Source organism: Ostrea edulis, chromosome 7, assembly GCF_947568905.1.
Source record: "Ostrea edulis chromosome 7, xbOstEdul1.1, whole genome shotgun sequence".
In the NCBI taxonomy this organism is placed as follows: domain Eukaryota; kingdom Metazoa; phylum Mollusca; class Bivalvia; order Ostreida; family Ostreidae; genus Ostrea; species Ostrea edulis.
Window position 1 is genome coordinate 74,304,835 of NC_079170.1, and position 20,774 is coordinate 74,325,608.

At 34.6% G+C, this 20,774-nt stretch overlaps 1 protein-coding gene across 2 annotated transcripts; it reads left to right on the forward strand.

Moving 5' to 3' along the window:
• Nucleotides 1-6,047: 6,047 nt before the first annotated feature.
• LOC130048499 (uncharacterized) lies at nucleotides 6,048-20,092 on the forward strand. 2 transcript variants are annotated; one of them, XM_056145345.1, is made up of 6 exons: nucleotides 6,048-6,534; nucleotides 7,596-7,730; nucleotides 9,967-10,090; nucleotides 12,746-12,820; nucleotides 13,440-13,571; nucleotides 19,513-20,092. In XM_056145345.1, the coding sequence occupies exons 1-6, from the start codon at nucleotides 6,140-6,142 to the stop codon at nucleotides 19,729-19,731; spliced, it is 1,080 nt and encodes a 359-aa protein (XP_056001320.1). In that variant the 5' UTR covers nucleotides 6,048-6,139; the 3' UTR covers nucleotides 19,732-20,092. The 2 variants fall into 2 exon arrangements, with proteins under 2 accessions (XP_056001320.1, XP_056001321.1); XM_056145346.1 differs by lacking the exon at nucleotides 7,596-7,730.
• Nucleotides 20,093-20,774: the final 682 nt, after the last annotated feature.

Sequence of the window (20,774 nt, forward strand, 5' to 3'; positions counted from 1 at the left end):
ATTGTAACAGTGCAGATCAGCTACACAGCATTTCTTTTCGAACCGATTGTAGAGCAAATGCTGCGATTTAAGGGACGTGCCCCACGTTCGTAAATTATTTAGAAATTGAAGTAGCTTTATCACAATACATAGAAAGAAAACAATCTCCCAGTTTTTAAGTCAACATTTCAATCGACTCAAATCGACTTCCTGATTTGGAAATATCTGCTAATGAGGAGAGCGGGCCACGTGATGCTGTGGCGTCATATGCGATCATCGCATCTTTCGCCTATCAGCTTATTGTGAAGAAACCTGTTATCATCTAACTTCGTTTAATACCAATGTGGTACGTGTAATTATTATTATTATTATTTTTTTTTTTTTACATCAATGACGCATTTGTTTCATTAGATATCATTCCTTTACATCAAATCCGTTCAATATAAAAAAAAAAACAACCCAAAAAGCAAAAATAAACGACGAATGAAAATTGATACCTAGGCCTAATAGCCTACCGCATATTTCCATATTTGTTTGTTTCCACTATTCATAATATATAGTCATTCAGTTAATTACTCATGTTCTTCGTTTCCAAAAAAATAATTTTTTTAAAAGTCATGTCTTGATATGAATATTTTACTTATAATGCATTAAACAGTCACCGTGACGCGTTTACCGAACGAAGTAAACATGGTTAGATCAAAATAAAAACAAATCCAAAAAATAATATGTGAATTAGACAGAGCTATTTTCATGTGTTATCAAATATATGATACATATTTCATTTTAATTATGAACGTAGTCAAAGCTTCAATAGACAAAACGACACTCCCCTTGAACTATTTGCACAACGACTCGCTCAATCAAGGTACTTTTCCTATCTGAGGATGCGTTAAATAATGAATACGCTCTAAGTATTGGAACACAGACGGTTCAATGGGAGTGTAATTTATATTTGGGAAACACTCGACAGGAACCGGTAATTTTGTCTGTAATAATAACAATGGGCTATACCATATACCACCCCTAGTTTTAGAAAAAAAGAACACCCACAGGAACCGGTATGAACTTTTATTGGTGAATATTGGCACGAGTTGACTGTCAAAATGCACGAGCTTGCGAGTGCATTTTGACAGCCAACGAGTGCCAATATTCACCTATATAAGTTCAATAACCCTTTTATTATATAGCTAAAGTATTTAGTTGTTAAATTATATCCATTTTCACTCAAACTACTCCAAAATAGACGAGAATTCATCAATATTGGTAGTGTGCAATATCAGCATGCATTTCTTAACTGTTCAATATTTAACCCGTCATTAATGCATGAAGCAAACTGATTTTGTAAATGGGGACATCATAATTTATGTACAGTAAAACATTTTGCTTAAGTAAATATCAAATACCGGCTCTGTCAGATTCGGAGGACCGTCGTTTGACATTTTGGCTTGTTTACGTCGTTACAATATTGAACGCTCATACTCGGAATGTTTCGGACGCATACAATTTACGCAATGCAAAGTTAGCGTTCAATAAATTCTCAGGATATTGAACGCTAACATTCTCTAGATTTTACGCAGATTTTATATTAGACTATTTATAAGCTATATAATAATATTGTCTGTATTGTAACAATAATAGTAGTGGCATATATCATACCACCAATTTTAACTTGGGGTGGTATGGTTAGATTAGTATTAATATTATTACAAACAGAATTACCGGTTCCTGTGTTTTTATTATGTGTGGTATGGTATAGACCATTACAACTATTATTACAGTTAAAATTGCTTATTCCTGTGTTTTCTTGTCGTTCAGAAACGGCTTTAATGCATGACTTTTCTAACTGTAATCTTTGAAGACAAGGTGTAAGATACATTTAAACGAAGGGTAAAGGACCCTTAAGGTAATTACACCCCTCTACAATTATAGGTTCATACTTACATTTGATTGTTGATTCTTCAAACAATATATCTTAGTAACAAATAAAAATGAGAAAATAAGTATGTTGTGGTATTAATTTTTTTTATCAATTAGTTGTGCTCCTTTGTTAGCTGACCTGTTTTTATATTCATATGAAGCAGAATTTATTCAAAAACTTCTACGTGAGAAGAAAACATCTCTCGCTGTGACCTTCAATTCGACTTTTAGATATTTCGATGACGTTTTGTCTATTAACAATGATAGCTTTCATTCATATGTCGATTTGATATATCCCTGTGAGCTCGAAATAAAGGACACCACAGAGTCGTCCACTTCTACTTCATACTTAGATATTTTATTGAAAGTAGACATTAACGGCAAACTAACAACTCAACTGTATGACAAACGGGATGATTTCAGCTTCTCCATCGTCAACTTCCCACATTTATGTAGCAATATTCCATTATCACCTGCATATGGTGTTTATATATCTCAACTGATTCGATATGCAAGAGCTTGTTCTGTGTATAGTCAGTTTTTAAATCGAGGTAAGCTACTGACAAACAAGTTGATGGTACAGGGATTTCAACAGTCGCGATTGAAGTCAGCATTTCGCAAATTCTATGGTCGTTATAACGATCTAGTTCGTCAATACAACCTCGCATTGGGTCAAATGCTGTCTGACGTGTTTCATACCGATTGTTAAGCCGTTCTTGGCACACTGATTTTGACTGCGGATAACTCCGTTTACCTGATCAAGATATGGGGCTCACGGCGGGTGTGACAGGTCAACAGGGGATGCTTACTCCTCCTAAGCACCTGATCCCACCTCTGGTGTGTCCAGGGGTCCGTGTTTGCCCAACTATCTATTTTGTATTGCTTGTAGGAGTTATGAGATTGATCACTGTTCGTTATCTTCACCTTGCATATATCTGTTATTAACGTCAGAAAATTGCAATTTTCCTTCGACAGCATTATCCAATTTTCACAAAAGCTGGTTAAAACAATATAATATTACTCAACAATTGCATGAAACTGTTTCTTTAAAAATTCTACAAAATGTTTGTGAAAAATAAAGTAAATCTCTAATGGACTTGATAAATGGTTTAATGAAAACAGAGTTATTGCCCTTGGATTCAATATTTTGAAACATATAATTTATTATTTATATATACTAAACTTTTGAATTATTTTATGGTTAACAAGATTTTTTACAATAACAATTGAAAAATTTATGTTCCTGTCGAGCATAAATCTTAATAAATCATTGACTTTTGCGAAATTTAATGACTTCACAGGAGGGTGGAAGTTCTACGTTAAGACTACCAGTTCCCGCTTTCAGTTTGGGGCTGTAATGGTGCTACCTGAGGGCCCCACAGGCACTCAGAGTTTTAAATATTTATGATAAAAAAAAATGTCTTCCTGTAAACATGGGAATATTATGTTTACAGGAAGACATTTTTTTTTTAAATTATAGATATTTAAAACGTCGAGTGCCTGTGGAGGGCCCTTATTTCTTTCAGTTGTAGGAGGGGGAAGGGACAAAGTATCCAATGGTTGGAGTAGAGAATTCTAAGGAGCACTCGATGTCATCCGAACAAGAGGTCTGTGATACCTGAAAGCGTTGTGTAAGTTGCTTGAAAGACATTTTGCAGATCACGTCACTAGTAAACAGGTATATAAATGACTGTCTCTACAATGTCCCCAACCTTTGGCTTTTCTTGAAAATATCCCCTTAGAAGATGAATGGATATTCATTGAAAATACTTAACTTCCCTTTTCCAAAGCGCGATGTGTGCCAAGTTTGACTTAAATCGACCGAATGGCTCAGGAGAATATGAAAATGTGAAACATTGACGTCGACGACAACGATCACAACAATGGGATACATTGTTCACGGTCGCAACACGAGTTATTTCCCCCTGAATTCAGGGGGCGCACAACATGATGGGGTCCTCAAGCGATTGTGTCATTATAAGGAATAGATAGAAAATTTACTATTTGTAATTGTAATTAAGTGTCAGTTAATATAGAAATTAAGTGTGATTCCTGACAAACGATATGACTGTACAGAATTCTTAGTCATTTATTATACATGTATTTATGTGTCCCGTATACATGTGATATTTCACAGTCCACGGTATCTCAGTTTAGATCAGAATAACATGGATGAGGAATTCTTCATTATTACTGTTTATCAATATCATTGACGACAAAAAACCAAAATAAATATGTCAGAAATTACATGTGCAACCAACGCATGCAATCATTAATTTGTAACCATTTCACACTGTGAACAAAGATATATACATCAGGTGTCAATGAACGAAACATGTTAATTATATCGAATCCGTGTCTCTAAGGTAATTTTTCTGTTGAAATCTGTTTTGTAACGTATGGGCGTGATTGAATCTTACAAAACTTAATGTTTGTTTAAATCAACTTAACCGAAGTACACACAAAAAATCGTCAAGCACGTAGCATAAAAAGGGAAGGGGTGGGTGGGGGTGGGGGTGGGGTCAAAGTTTTACATTTGGATATATTTGCAATATTCGAAATTAAAAGATAATAATAATGATTATAATAATAATAATAATAATAAAAAAAATATCAAAAGCAAAAAAAAAAAAAAAAAAAAAACCCCCAAAACTTCTCTCGAACAACAATTTACTTTCATGCAAGGTGGCAATTTAATTGTTCAAAAAGATCAGAAAATGAAAAGTGCGGTCTCAAAGAATAAACTATGAAAGAGCAATGTTGAAATGTTTTAGATTAATTAACAACATGTTTAAATGTATCAAAGCAAAATACAGATTGGAAGTCCGTCAATGGGAAACTTAGCTGCAGAACTGTAGCTCTCCAAAAAAAAAATATAAAAAAAATAAGTTGACAGATCTCAGGTTCTGCAGCTGGGGGTTGGGGGGGGGGGTGCTCCCCAAAAAATTTCAAATGGAAATTGTGGTCTTTGGTTGGGAAAAATGTAAACACTAAAAAGAAGCAATAATTTCTTCCACTCTCGGAGAAATAAATGACAAAATCTTTTGATTTATTGAATTATACCTTTATATTTTTCCCCAAAACCCTTAAAATTTGCGACATTTAATTACTTTCACCTTATCGAAAATGACTGAATCAAAGTAAAAATGACTACATATGAGACATATTGCAAGCCCTATAAAATCTGTAAAATTCAGGAGATTTCGGGGGATTCGCCCTCTGGGCCCCCACCAGAGCACCGCCCCGAACCCATACACTGCCTCATAAAGTCCCCGCTCCCTAACCCCAATTCCTGGATCCGCCTCTGTGCAATGTTCTATATAGTATTATTACGAATTACTTATATGCATTAATACAACAATATCAAAATTTGAGAATAAATTATTTTGCTGTTGTTGGCGTTCATACTTTGCCTTGGGCATGTTATTGTTTAAACAATTGTTTTATCTTGTAGTGACGAATTCGAAACGAGATAACTACACTATGATTAGAAACTTGAAAATAAACTCAATAGAAATGTATATAAGATTAACAATACTTCACGAAATTATTACCAGTATACATTGGCGGATTTAACCCCCCCCCCCTAAAATTTTCAAATCTAAGGTAAATCGTGGTCTCTTGTTTAAGAGAATGTACTAAACGATAAAAGAAACAATGATTCCGTCCACTTCCGAAGAAATAAATGACAAAATCTATTGATTTCTCGAATTACTTTATTGAGAGAACTTAAATTTTCCCAAAAATCCTTAAAATTTGGGCGATTTTATTAATTTCACCTTATTAAAAATGATAGGAAATAGTACAAATGGCTAAATAGGAGACATAAAGATTATTTTTTAAAAAGTTGATTTCATTATAATATCCCAGTACAATATCCCAGAGTTTTCACCTGCCAAAAAACCCCGATAAATCTACTACGTTTTATAAATGTCGGAACCTAAACACGGTCGAAGACACTGACCGATTTCCACAGCCCTAAATAATCATAACACAGAATAATAAAAACTGTTGTATTTTGTGATTGTGATATTGTTTTAATCGGAACAAGTACAGGTCCCTTTAGTTTGCTAAATTCGTACCTAAACAGCATGTGCGTATATATATGTAAAACGAGGATGTCTGTCGGTAATTTAGTAATTTACATCGGGATCGAAATTCTTGGATAAAAGTAAAAGCGAAACTACCACACCGCGCATTGACCAGCTGTTGAGGACTGTTACCCTGGACGGTTTGCTTAATGGCATCAAATTCTCCAAACGTGTTGTCGGGTGTTTTGAAGAACTCCACAACCTGGTCTATCTCGCCAAGCTCCAACGAGAATTATGTTCCAAGTCGTGCATCATGTGAATGGACCCATCATGTTGTTGATAAACTAGATATTCGTTTTGTGAAAGACGATATATTCAACATTTTATCGAGTAGATGGTGTTTAATCCGTCTCTCTAGTAATGCTCTTGCAAAGGTAGATACATTAGTAAATGCTTGTGATTTTGAATTCGATCATGAATCTTTGAACGGCATCCCAGAGAGAAAGGGGACAGTCGAGAAATTGACCAAAAAATGGCATCCGGATAAAAATCAGATGATGACATTGAAAGTAAATGAAGGAGAAGGGATGATTAACATGCACTGGTAAGTTATTTTACTGTTAGAAGCCATATTTATGCTGAGGTCTACCACTAGCAGGAACCACATGAGGCATGGTAAACATAATTATAAATATAAATTCCAAAGTTTACACTGTGGCCCCACTCTTGTGATAAACAATGATAAAGGTGATACTATGCATAATTGATAAACAGGAATGAGGTTAACCACAATCTCTTTGATTTGATTTATAGTTCTGACAACATTTTAAACTAACATGATGAGTAGAGATAGACATTAACTTTTCATCTCACTTGCCCAAGTTAACTCGGAAGTTTTACCTGCCCAAATGAAAAACTTAGTTGTCCGAAATATTTCAGACTCTCATCCAAAAATTCTGATTATCTCTCTCTGTCAATTGGTGATACAGTGTGATCTACTAGAATGGGCCTTTCGGCTTTGCTATAATCTGACGATTCATTAAAGATAACAACAATGTATGGAGTTGGACTTTACTTTCTAATATTTTGATGTTGATCATGAACACAATTATTATGATAATCATATTTTCTACTGAAAGATTCACCTGCCCGATGGGCAAGTGTGTATTGAGTTTCACTTGTCCGTACTGGAACATTAAAGGTACCACAATTACTAAAAATTCAACGCTCAAAATTATTTGACAATTTACTTCAACATGATACTTCATGTACATATTTGATTAATTATCATGATTATTATTTGTGTGTATATATAATATAACATGAAGAAAAGACATATGATAAATACAAAAATGAACAGAGTTCAGATTAACATGAAACAAAAATTTTAAAACTTTTGGAGTATTTTAAAGTTGTAAAATTGTGTCTTTTTTGAATTTCCATGAGAAACTTGTGCATTTATGCCATTCTAAATGTCGATCATGATTTTAGCATGAAATTATTCAGTGCTATATCTGTATATTCCATCTCTATACAATATGATACTAACAAGAATTTGTTTGAGTATTGTAACATCCTTATAGACTCAAGGAACATCAGGTGAAGCGTAACTATGGCTATTTCATTGATTAGTCAATCGGTAAAAGATATTGTTATTTTTTGCAGGTTGTTTGTAAAGCTGCATGAAATTTGCTTCTGCCTACAGGATATTATAACTAAAACACCCAAGAAAAAAATCTCCGAGTGGAAATACCAGATCTTGTTTGAAAAGTTGCTGCAGTTGTTTGGCTTTAATACTTTGTAAGTAGAAAAAAGACTACATAATTTAAATCTGTGTTCTTTGGTCAGCTTACCATCTGCAAAACAAAAAAAACAAAAACAAAAAAAGACTTTGACATCAGCACTGTAAAATATGGTTGTATCTGACAGATAGCCAAGTTTTGGTGGGGATATAATTTTGGTTGGAAATTGTGATGAGGATGTTTCTTTGTGTATTATGAGAATTAATTTGGAGATAAAATATAATTCATATCTTACCTGCATCTACTCTTAGACTAATTTTGTGCCGGATGTTAACAGAAACTCAAGAATTATTATTTTTGGTCTAAATTAAGATACATATATGATAAGAATGATTTTTAACACCCATCCACTCTACAATTACTCTCTCCCTCCCTTTTTTAGCACAAAGAGTATTTACCCCCTGATTTTCAAATCAATGAGTATTTTGCTTAAATTTCAGAAAAAGTCAAAAGAGTATTTTGTAATTTACTGATTATCTTGGCCGTTTTGCCACTAATACAAAATTGGATCGTAATCATGTGACTGGGTGTCTGACATAATGTATTTCAATACTTCAATGATAAATTTAAAAATCGCAATGACAATAAAGAGTTTTGATCAAAAGAACTACAAAGGATTTCCCCCATAAATATACAAGTATCAAATAAATGTGTGACTCCCATTCTCGCTAATGCTATTTAAAAGGTTAATAGATCCTCGTGTGATGTCATAGGTTTTTGCAAAAATCTTTATCAAATTAAACTTTGCACATGATAGAAATATAATAATCTTTCAGAGGAATTTTATTCACTGCATAAAATAAAAAAAATTGGTAAACTATTGATTTTGAAAAAGTTTATATTTTCCATAGATAATCAATTCTTTGTATTAATTAAAAAAAAATTTGTCAAGGGCATTAACTCCTATTTGGTATTTCTTCTACTGTATGTCTATTATGTATGATTTCTCTAATAACTACAATTAATTTATACATATTTATCAATTAACTTTTTTTTTCTTTTTAAATTTGTCATTTCAACAAGTTTTTATCTATTTTAATTATTCTGTATAACAAAATATGTTAACATATACTTCCGTTTTTTTTTTTTTTATGTCTGACATCTTTAAAAATGTGGCAACATACACATTTTCTTTGGGTAATAATTAAATTTAACTATATTGAATGGAAATTAATACAGATTTTGCACTTTTAACCATTAATATTGATAAGTCACATGAGGATCGACCCACTTTAAATACTTATTGAGACAGTGCTGCTTTAGCGGCCTTTCAGTAAAAACTTTAAGTCAAAGTTTAACAGAGGAGGTATTGTTAATCCGGTGATATTTTCTGTGCCATGTTTTTAGCACCAATCGTATGTCCATGATTGATAATACAAGATTTTTTTTCTGTGATTTTGACAGCACACTACCTCTTTAAGAAAAAAGTGTAACAAGTAGGACTATATAGTTGTTTTGAGTTAAATCTTCCAAACTTTCAAAATTGTGATTGTCATCCAAACATATTTCATAGTGTTAGCTATTTCATGTATGATCAAACTCTGGACTAACCTCAATCAATTCATATAAATAGATCATTCGTATTTATATTATACTACATGTATCACGAGTACGCATTTCTTTGGGGGTGTAAAGCATATTTAAATTCGCTAATGCATAATTGTACGCATGATTTTCAGCGTAAATGGGTATTTGGTAAAATTAAATGAGTATTTTTGCTGTTACGCACCGTATTTGGAGCTCTGCATGAAAAACAAATTGAGTTTATATTATATGACTTTGGAATACCGTCATATAAGCAGAATATTTAGTGAGGATTAATTTTGGCATTATTAGCGAGAGTGATGAGATTGCTAAAATTGAATCTCGCTGACAATTCATTTCACATCTTGGGTGATAGCATCATCGCAAACCACAGGTTATTGTTTCATTCCACTCCGAATGAAACAGTTAACTGTGGGTTGTGACGATGGGGTGATAATTATCTTTTTTGGAATTATATATACATGTATACCAAATTTTATGAAAATATTGCTAAATTTGTGTCTCACTAAAAAATTTTACTTATATGGTGTATGAGCTGCTCTGGAAAAATATTCCTATCAACTTAAAATTGTTATAAATATCAATATATAATGTATTGAACAACCTCAGGTAGGGTAGATTACAAATTCACACTTAATGCCTTGGTGTTCAGGTGAGCAATATGACCCATAGGTGTCTTGTTGTTTCAGGAGCCAGCCATTCATTAGTATGGAGAAAACATTGATAATGGGTCACACATGTTCATCCAGAGCAGACATCATTTGTTCTCGATTTGATAGACAGACAGACACACCAGTTATCTGTGTATGTGAGGTAAGTATTATGTAACTTTTGAGTGATAAAGTAAATGAAATTGATCAAGTTTTGAATTGTATGAAGACGAAGACATCTACCCATGTCCACTCCAAAAAACATGGAACATTTGAATTGTGTGGTCAAATATATACACCTGAGTAAACTTAGGTGACCAATTGCAATTGGTTAGTGTCCATTGTCATGCAACGTCCATGTGCGTTAACAATTAAACATTTTTAATTTCTTCTTGATAACTAGAATTCCAGTTAATTTCAAATTTGGTATAAATGCAGCATTTTTGGGACAAGGGAGACAAAAATTGTAACTTTCTAAATCAGGACTCCTGCACCCCCGGGGCCTCAGATGTGGGGTAAAAACATTTAAATGATATCTGCATGCTTTAATGCTGTTGATACTAAATTAATTGAATGATTCATTGTATCTTGTTTAACCTCCCTCTTGAGAATTTTTCACTCATATGGAGACGTCACCAAGACCGTTGAAGGGCGCTTCAAATTTAAGCCTATATGCTCGGAGCTTACAGCCATTGAGTAGTGAGGGTTTTTTAGCGTGTCACACCTGCTGTGACAAGGGACATCCGTTTTTAAGGTCACACCGGAGGACCCGGGACATTCACACCTGATGCCGAGCGTTTGGCACTACTTGTTTTAACGACTTAGGTCTATTGTGGCCAGGATTCGAACCCTGACCTTCTGCATGGGAGGTGAACACTCTATCTTTAGACCACTGCGATGGTCAATATTTAATTGTAACTAAATGGACATTTAGAAGGAGTGGGTAGTCCTTTACTAAAATTGTAAATTTCATGATTCTAGAGGTAGCCTGAGGTTTTGTTTCAGGGTGGTGCCAAGTTATTATAATGATCTGAATGACTTCTTTAAGTTTGCGGATACGTAAAATCGAAATGGATATCTAGGAATAGCAGAAAAGGATACACAAACAAATGATGAAGATTGTAACTGCAGGGTTTTGACTCTAGGATGAGTCTAAATTAGTCATATTGTTGAATGTTAATACATGATAATACTATATAAAGCTTTTCATCAGTGTATGCACTTTTGATGGCATTGAAGTTAAAAGAACACATCTTGTTTTATACTGTTGCTGAATATTAGATTTCGTAGCCCTCGAGACCAATGAATGATACTCTTAGCTTAGTACTCAATTGACCGAAGAGGCCTGTAGTCCTCTTGTTTATACAAACAAGGTTGTTACCTGAGGGTGCTGACGGCGAGAACTCTGTAATCTTGCCTATGAAACTGACAGCACTATACATATTATTAGTTATATGGATCCTTGGCAGAATATAATGACTTTAATTCCCTGTCATAGTTTATATTCTCCCGAGCCGTGAGTCCCCACCAAGAATTCATATAACAGATGAAATGTGAAGATAACGAACAGTGATCAATATCATATGTCCTACTGCAGGTCGATCTAAATGATGTTTATTTTACAAAGCGGTTAAGATCTGTCCAAGCCATTTTCCATTTTGTATCCCATCTAATCTTGGCTGAGTACATGGTCTCATATTCTTTGCTTGTCTCATCCAATGTAGTGCGTAGATTTTTCTCTGCAGTAGGACATTGGGAAATAGCTTATACATGTTAATATGCAAACATCCTACATAGAGGTGTCTTTTTTTCTGCTTTTATTTTTCATACCATGTTCCTCAGGATGAGAGCTAAACCCCAATACTTGGAAATATTGTCCTCAAGAAGCACAAGAGTACAAATTGTTGAATCAATTTTCATGTAGTTTAGATTTATGCTTCACAAAGTTTGACGTTACCTGATCAATGTATAGGGTCATGGTGTGTGTGACCGGTCGACAGAGGATGCTTACTCCTCCTAGACACCTGATCCCACCTCTAGTATAGCCAGGGGTCCGTGTTTGCCCAACTCTTTATTTTGGTATTCCTTATAGGAGTTATGAGATTGATCACTGTTCGTTATCTTCACCTTTCACTAGTATTAGGAAAAATCATTGAATAATCCTTGAGAACAACATGGGTACAGATTATCAAATTCAATATGCATCTATAGTCCAGAGTCTTCTGTGGTATCAAACATTTCAAGATTTTTATAAGTCCAAATAATGAAATGAACCGTGAACTTTAATGGTCCGATGAAATTTTAAGCAGTCAAATCCATTTCAAGAACACTGGTAATATAATACACATGTAGTGTAGGTTCATATTTTGTTCCTACCAGAACTCCAAGTACTAGGGCAATTAAAGCTAATTAATATACAGGTTCCACATTATGCAAATATTTCCAGGTAGTGTAGTTTTAGGGTGGAAGTAGTTCAAAGTTTATCATTTGTAATATATACATGTAGGATAATGTATTCAAATTGTCTTGCTACATATATGTAAGAACCTTTAGGATACATAGTGCAATACATTTCATGTAGACTAAATTCATTTGTTCAACTCCTGTATCTAGATTAGCAATATGGCCCATGGGCCTCTAGGTAGTGTTTTTAATATATATATATATATATATTTTTTTTTTTCAATGTTTTGTACATGTATAAGTGACTCCTTAAAATTGATTTAAGCTATACAGATTTACCATGTGGCCATGGACCTTTATTATTATAAGTAGTGTTAAGATTCATTCATATTTAAGGGAAAAAAATCATTTGAAGGTCATTTCGGAGAACGACTCTATGCCATATCCTCCAATGAAAAAGCAGAAAACTGACACAGAAGACAAATCATTGGTATGTAAAGTTTTGATATTTAGGTCAATCAGGTGACCAATTGCTCTTGGTCTGCATTCATCATGGTGGAACAGTTTTAACCTTTTCATGATAACTATCATTCCAATTCTTTTGAAATTTGGTATGAAACATCTTGAAGACATTGACTGTATATTTCAGGTCTCATTCATCTGTAGGGTTGGGGTAAAGACGGCTAAATATTGATCAAACGAGTTTGTAGAAGCCATCATGCTCTACAGTACTAAAGTATGCATTTAGTCTCTCTTACAGATCTGCAGTTTTTGATAGATTGGTCAATTATTAGCAGTTTTAATCCCATCCCTGTTTTTAGTTTGTTAATGGCAATACCATTTTTAAGTGTGTGAAATTTGAATTTTAAATTGACTAAGCAAGCATATGTGTCCATCATGGTAGAGAAATGTTTTGTTCACTTTGTCGTTGTTAGGGAAATCGTTTGTAAAAAAATTCATCGCTCCCGAGATCTGAATGACAATGAAGAAACAGACTGAACGATGAGTGAATAATGAATGAACAGTGATCGAACAATGAATGCTTTGTGATACACACATATATATATATATATATATATATATATACATTGTATAAATATATTCAACAGCCTGCACCATCCCCAAAATCCTCTATTGGAGACCACGCGTCATGGACACAGCATATTGGAGAACTATTGGTTTACCTGCAGAAGTCCTTTCGATGTGAAGGAATACTTGGTATTACAATTGATAAAACATGGGTATGTAAAATAAAAGTAACCTAGCTCTATAGACTAAATTATTAACCCTCGAATTAAAATCAAACTATTTTGACCATATGAATATCTGCTTATTTTTTGTGTTTCGTGTATCATATGATATTCAGTCTATTTGTTGAGAATGTCAGTACATTGCCCACTAGATAAAATAAATTAGATTATTAAATGAGTGAAGAATTAAACATTTTAACTTCTTTTTGATAACTATGTTCAAATTCTATTCAAATTTGGTATGAAGCATGATTGGGACAAGCGGGGACATAAAATGTAAATTTATGGACTCCTGCTCCCCCCCCCCCCCCCCCATCACTGTATACAAGCGGATGACCGTAGTATATATCACGGTCATCAAAAATGGCAGCTGACTTCATCGATAAGAATTTTATAATCACAATTTCAAATGATTGACTATTCAATCGCATCATTTTACGATAATTATCACTATCTAGTAGAGTATTTTTAGCTCACCTGAGCTGAAAGCTCAAGTGAGCTTTACTGATCGCTTTTTGTCCGTCGTCTGTCTGTCCGTCTGTCTGTTAAACTTTTCACATTTTCGACTTCTTCTCCAGAACTACTAGGCCAATTTCAACCAAACATGGCCAAAAGCATCCTTGGGTGAAGGGCTTTCAAGTTTGTTCAAATGAAGGGCCATGTCCCTTTCAAAGGGGAGATAATCACAAAAATGCAAAAATAGGATGGGGTCGTTTAAAAATCTTCTTCTCAAGAACCACTGGGCCAGAAGAGCTGAAATTTACCTGAAAGCTTCATGACATATTGCAGTTTCAAGTTTGTTCAAATCATGGCCCCCGGGGGTAGGATGGGGCCACAAGGGGGGTTAAAGTTTTGCATACAAATATATAGGAAAAACTTTAAAAATCTTCTTCTCAAGAACCACTGAGCCAGAAAAGCTGAGATTTACATGAAAGCTTCCTGACATGATGCAGATTCAAGTTTGTTCAAATCATGGGCCTTGGGGGTTGGATGGGGCCACAATAGGGGATCAAAGTTTTACATACAAATATATAGCAAAAATCTTTAAAAATCTTTTTCAAGAACCACTGAGCCAGAAAAGCTGATTTTTACATGACAACTTTCTGACATAGTGCAGATTCAAGTTTGTTCAAATCATGGCCCCCGGGGGTAGGATGGGGCCACAAGGGGGGATCAAAGTTTTACATACAAATATATAAGAAAAACTTTAAAAATCTTCTTCTCAAGAACCACTGAGCCAGAAAAGCTGATTTTTACATGACAACTTTCTGACATAGTGCAGATTCAAGTTTGTTCAAATCATGGCCCCTGGGGAAAGGATGGGGCCCCAAGGGGGGATCAAAGTTTTGCACACAAATATGGAAAAACTTAAAAAATCTTCTTCTCAAGAACCACTAAGCCAGAAAAGCTGAGATTTACATGAAAGCTTCCTGACATGATGCAGATTCAAGTTTGTTCAAATCATGGGCCTTGGGGGTTGGATGGGGCCACAATAGGGGATCAAAGTTTTACATACAAATATATAGCAAAAATCTTTAAAAATCTTCTTCTCAAGAACCACTGAGCCAGAAAAGCTGATTTTTCATGGCAACTTTCTGACATAGTGCAGATTCAAGTTTGTTCAAATCATGGCCCCCGGGGGTAGGATGGGGCCACAAGGGGGGTTAAAGTTTTGCATACAAATATATAGGAAAAACTTTAAAAATCTTCTTCTCAAGAACCACTGAGCCAGAAAAGCTGAGATTTACATGAAAGCTTCCTGACATGATGCAGATTCAAGTTTGTTCAAATCATGGGCCCTGGGGGTTGAATGGAGCCACAATAGGGGCTCAAAGTTTTACATACAAATATATAGCAAAAATCTTTGAAAATCTTCTTCTCAAGAACCACTGAGCCAGAAAAGCTGATTTTTACATGACAACTTTCTGACATAGTGCAGATTCAAGTTTGTTCAAATCATGGCCCCCGGGGGTAGGATGGGGCCATAAAGGGGGATCAAAGTTTTACATACAAATATATTGTTAAAATCTTTTTTTCAATAACCACTGAGTCAGAAAAGCGGATATTAACAAGAAAACTTTCTGACATAGTGCAGATTCAAGTTTGTTCAAATCATGGCCCCCGGGGGTAGGATGGGGCCACAAGTGGGGGGGGGGGGGTCAAAGTTTTACATACAAATATAGGAGAAAGCTTTAAAAATCTTCTTCTCAAGAACCATTGCGCCAAAGAAGTTGACATTTACATGAAAGCTTTTTGACATAGTGTAGATTCAAGTTTGCAAAGGGTAGTTTGGGCCATAATAGGGACTAAGGTTTTAAATGCAAATATATATGGAAAGTCTTCAGATATGGACCAAGGTGACTCAGGTGAGCGATGTGGCCCATGGGCCTCTTGTTTATGTTAGTTACTGTATTTTCTCCAAAGCAAGTATATTTATTGATAAAACAACCTCCAAGTTTTGTAGTACATGTATGATGCATGAAACAAATATTTATGAGGACTATATACTCTGATTTTGAATTAGGATTCAAGAAGTGAAAGTAACCTTCCTAATAACTCATACAAAAAAGGCGCCATTACTGGTTTACTTAGCGGGGTTGTTGTGATGCAAAACCATGGCTATTTTGACGGCTTCAAAATGCATTATATTGATTTTAATACATAACAAGTATACTAAATTCGATATATAGTATACAGTCATTAAATTCATAATCTACGGTCTTCGTTAAAATGATAAACGTTGTTTGTTATGGTCATCATGGAGGTCGTTTTATCGATAAATAAGCTTGCTTTGGAGAAAACTACTATTGATGCTAAATTGAAACTAAATAGATATTTAGAAGGAGTGAATACTCCTTTACCAAAATTGTAAATTTCATGATCCCAGGGGGCTGGGGCTTGGTTCTAGGGTTGAGACAAATTTATTATAGTGATTATATATTCTTTATCATTTGACATACTTCACAAAGTTTGCTGATATGGTATGAAAACTAAATGGATATTTAGGAAAAGCAGAAAAGGATGTACATAACTTGTGAATTTTGCAATCCCAGGGTACCTTCTCTAGAGTGGGTCCAAATAAGTCATATTGTGTAGATTATATCATGTAAAGCCTTCCACCAATATAGGCACTTTCAAGGGCATTTAAAAGAAAAATATGATCTTAAAACTTATCCATGTACTTTTGTTGAATATTAGTATTCAAAATAAGAATATTTTTCTAGATTTCATAGGCCTTGGGACCAGTGCTCCTACTGGACCAGAATTCACATGCTTTACAATTATTTCCATCATATTATATATTATTTTATTCATTACACTTATTTTAGCATTTTGAATCAGTTACATTACTTAATCATATCCAGCTACCATACCTAAACACTTCTTTCTGAAATAATGAGAAGTTGATTTGTTGGATAAATTCTATTATGGAAATCAAAATTCAGATAATAAATCATATAAATATTAACTTCATGATGCTACACCCCTCAGTGAAAACATTGTGTGCATTGCCGGAAATACAGATGTCACAAAACATCAAGCCCAATTTAGAGTCGTATCTCAACCATTCCCTATTAAATTTCCGTTTTTGTATGGAAGGTTTTGCAATTTGGACACAAATCAGATGTTTAAGCAGGTGGGGTTGACTGTAAAGCCAAACATAGTTATTTTTTTTAAATTTTAGCCTGACTATGGTCAGAAGCTACAAGTTTAGTGTCAAAATAGAATAGGGTGCATAGTCTTATGAAATTGGCATTTTTATACTGTTGCGCACCGAACTTCAAAGAAAATTATTTATTAAAATTGCTATGTCCATATCAATGGTGACCGACGGTCACCGACCCCATTGTTTATGAAATATTCGAACTAAAATCAAACACATCAAAAATCAAAATCTTGTAATCAACGAGTTTGGCCGCAAAAACAAACAATTGATGTATTCATGTATATATACATTATACACAATAATACGGCCAATTTAATTACCGTTCGGTTCTCTGGTTAAGAATAGACATTAATGTGCAGATGATTTAAAAACGATAATGAGTAAGACTTTAAATGTTAAACAATTGACCACAGCAGGGTAAACGCGGCTTTCCGATGTACGTTATTACATAATCACCGACTTTTTTGCAGCCATAAATTACCTGAGGCTTTGACCAGCTCTGTGTGGACTGGAGTGACGCGAGATTTCCGGTCACACGCGTTGACTGAATAAACAGATTTTGACTGCATAAACAAATAGGCGATAATGCGTCACTGACAAAGGATTTAAAATACAATTTATTGCAAAAGGGGATTTTCGTCACTTTCATTTTTTTTCCCGCCATTTTTGAATAAAATTCGCCCAGCTCGAGCACTGCTTGGGACTAGTCATACCTGTACACAGGTGACAAATAAGGTCTATGGGCCTCTTGTTAATCTTTTACAGTACACAACTAAGTATACATGTACATGTAAATACATTGTACTTGTAGGTAACAGGTCCTGTTATGTAATTGTGAAGGTGTGCATCTTTTAGCTTCTTCATGTGTAGCTCCGATAATCTGGATACTATGAAGCCTAGAACATTCAAACTTCAATAAGTCACTTCATGTGTCTGATGGGGAAAGTATGTCACGTACAATCTAAGAGAGGGTGAGAGCAACCTCTATTAAGAATGATATAACCAAATATAGTAAAGTCTGGATCATAATATACTCAGTTGCATGAAATCATCCAAACTTTGTAGCAGTGAGAGTTTATTTTTAATGTGTCAACTTTCACTGTGAAACATGTTCTTGGTTTATAAGACTCTTGACTCTTATTTCTAAATGCTGGGAACTTCCTAAAGGAGCAGCCACTATCTCCATTTTATTTGTGCGTCTTTGGTTGGATAAGACACAAACTCGACTCGAACCCTTTGCTCTACCCACTGAGCCACTGTGACTTGTATAGTGTATCTGAAACTAAATTTAGGTCACACAAGTCACTGTGCGTCAATATAAGGTCACCTGAGTCACATTGGTGACCTCTTGCAGTTATTGTGTGTCCGTCGCTGTGGAGCATGCATTAACAATCGAATATTTTTAACTTTTTTCTTGATAACTAACAACCTTTCCAATTCTTTTCAAAATTGAAGCATCTTGGGGCAAGGTGGAGATGAATCATAGATTTCAGAACTCCTGCACTCCCGGGACCTTGGGGGCAGGGCAAAAGCTGTCCAAAATTGATCAATTTTCAAATATCTTATTTACATGTACAATTGCAAATCTTTTAGAAAGACTAAATGCATATTCATTTAGAACAGGAAAGCCTCTACCAAAATTGTAAATTTCATAAACGTTAGGTAGATTTTCTCTCATCAGGGTGGGACCAAACTAGTGTTTATATGTAAAACATTTAGATAACTTCTTTAATATTGACATTAATCACATTGACACTAAATTGATATTTAGAGGAACTTGGTACCCCAATATCACAATTATGAATTTCATAACCCTAGTAGTAGGGGTTTCAGTTCCAGAACGGGGCCAGAATTATCATAGTGAATATTGTCTTCATCATATAAATACTTCTTTAAAATTTCTGTATAAAAACTAAATGCATGGTTAGCAGAAAAGAATGCACCAAAACTAGGGTTTTGTAGGGTTACTCCAAAATAGAAAGTTTTGTGTTTTTAAGACCTCATCTTGTTTTATACTGCTGCTGAACACTAAAAGTTAGCTTTAATATGCAGAGCATTAAAATTTCATATTCCTTTAGACTAGTGATACTTTTACCCAATACTCAGGTGACTGGTAAGGCTTCTTGTTATAAAAAGTACTTCTTACATGTAACAGTATTTTACCATATTTGTGGAGTTCTTATTGATATTCAATTTACAGTTTGATGTTTTGACAGGTGTACTGCACAATAATACATGTAATCATATCCTGATTTTTTTTTTCAGGTAAGATTTACTCATTTTGAAGTTCCAAAAGTGACTTGGAGAAAAATGACAGAACGACCTGCTAACAGACCTGGACCTCTGAAGCTAGATTGGGAAGAACGTCCCGTTTTTTGTTATAGTGATCGCTACAATTACCTCAATAGAGAAGATCGCAAGACTATATTTAAAGCTCTTATGACCATAAGGAAGATGCAAACTGAATATGAAAAGACTCGGTGAATTGTACAATAAGATCATGTCTATAACCCTGCAAAATGAAATTCCGAATTCCAGGAAAGTTCAGGGATTTCAAGGATTGTACTTTACTGATTGGCTCATTCATTAAATACATTTTATGTACAAATAATGAATAGCTGTACAAGGGCACATTTGAGTGAAATACATTTGCTTGAATCTTGGCTTAAAGAAACAAAATCATGAAGATTCTTCATGCCATGAATACTGCAATTATCTTTATAAATATTCATAGGCAGGCATTTTCCTCGGGAAATTGATAATGCAATATCAAGAAAAAGTGATGTGCTCTTTTGAGAATCATTGGCTGGTATAGAAATTTGACAATAAATCCTGTAACAGTGAATCCTTATCGTGATCTTGACCGTTAGGGATACTCCATTTACCAAGACTTGTGGCAGGCATGACTGATCAACAGGAATGCTGGCTCCACTTAGGGTCCTGGTAGGGGCTTGTGTTTGCCATTTTCTGGATTGACCACTGTTCTTTATCTTTACAATTTCATGCAGCTTTAGTCCGTGGGGGATCCAGGTTAGAATAGGTCTTTATTACACCTTGCTTGTCATAAAAGGCGACTAATGAGGTGGTCCCTTGAATGAGAGCGCAAAAACAGAGTCCCTTTGTAACACCAGGTATGACACGATAAAGATCCCTCCCTGCTGAAGGGCCGCAAGTGCTGTAAAGGTGTACATAGGCCTACATTTTGCAGACCTTCACTGACAATTATGAAACATGAGTGAAATATTCTCAAGCAGGATTTTAAACAATATACAATTAATCATGAAGCTTTAATCATGTTAATAGGTGCAAGAATTGTTCATTTCATGACCTCTGCTCCCTACCAATGAACTTCACAAGCAGGACTCAGAGGCTGACTGAGAAAGTCACTACCACTTTCAAGCTTCTAAGATGAATTTGCTGACCCCTACCTCTGATTTGAATGATCAGGAATTTGGTGAATTTATAAGATACGGGCATTGTTCTCGACTTAATCGTTTTTAAATCTCTACAAATATTTTTCCATTGTA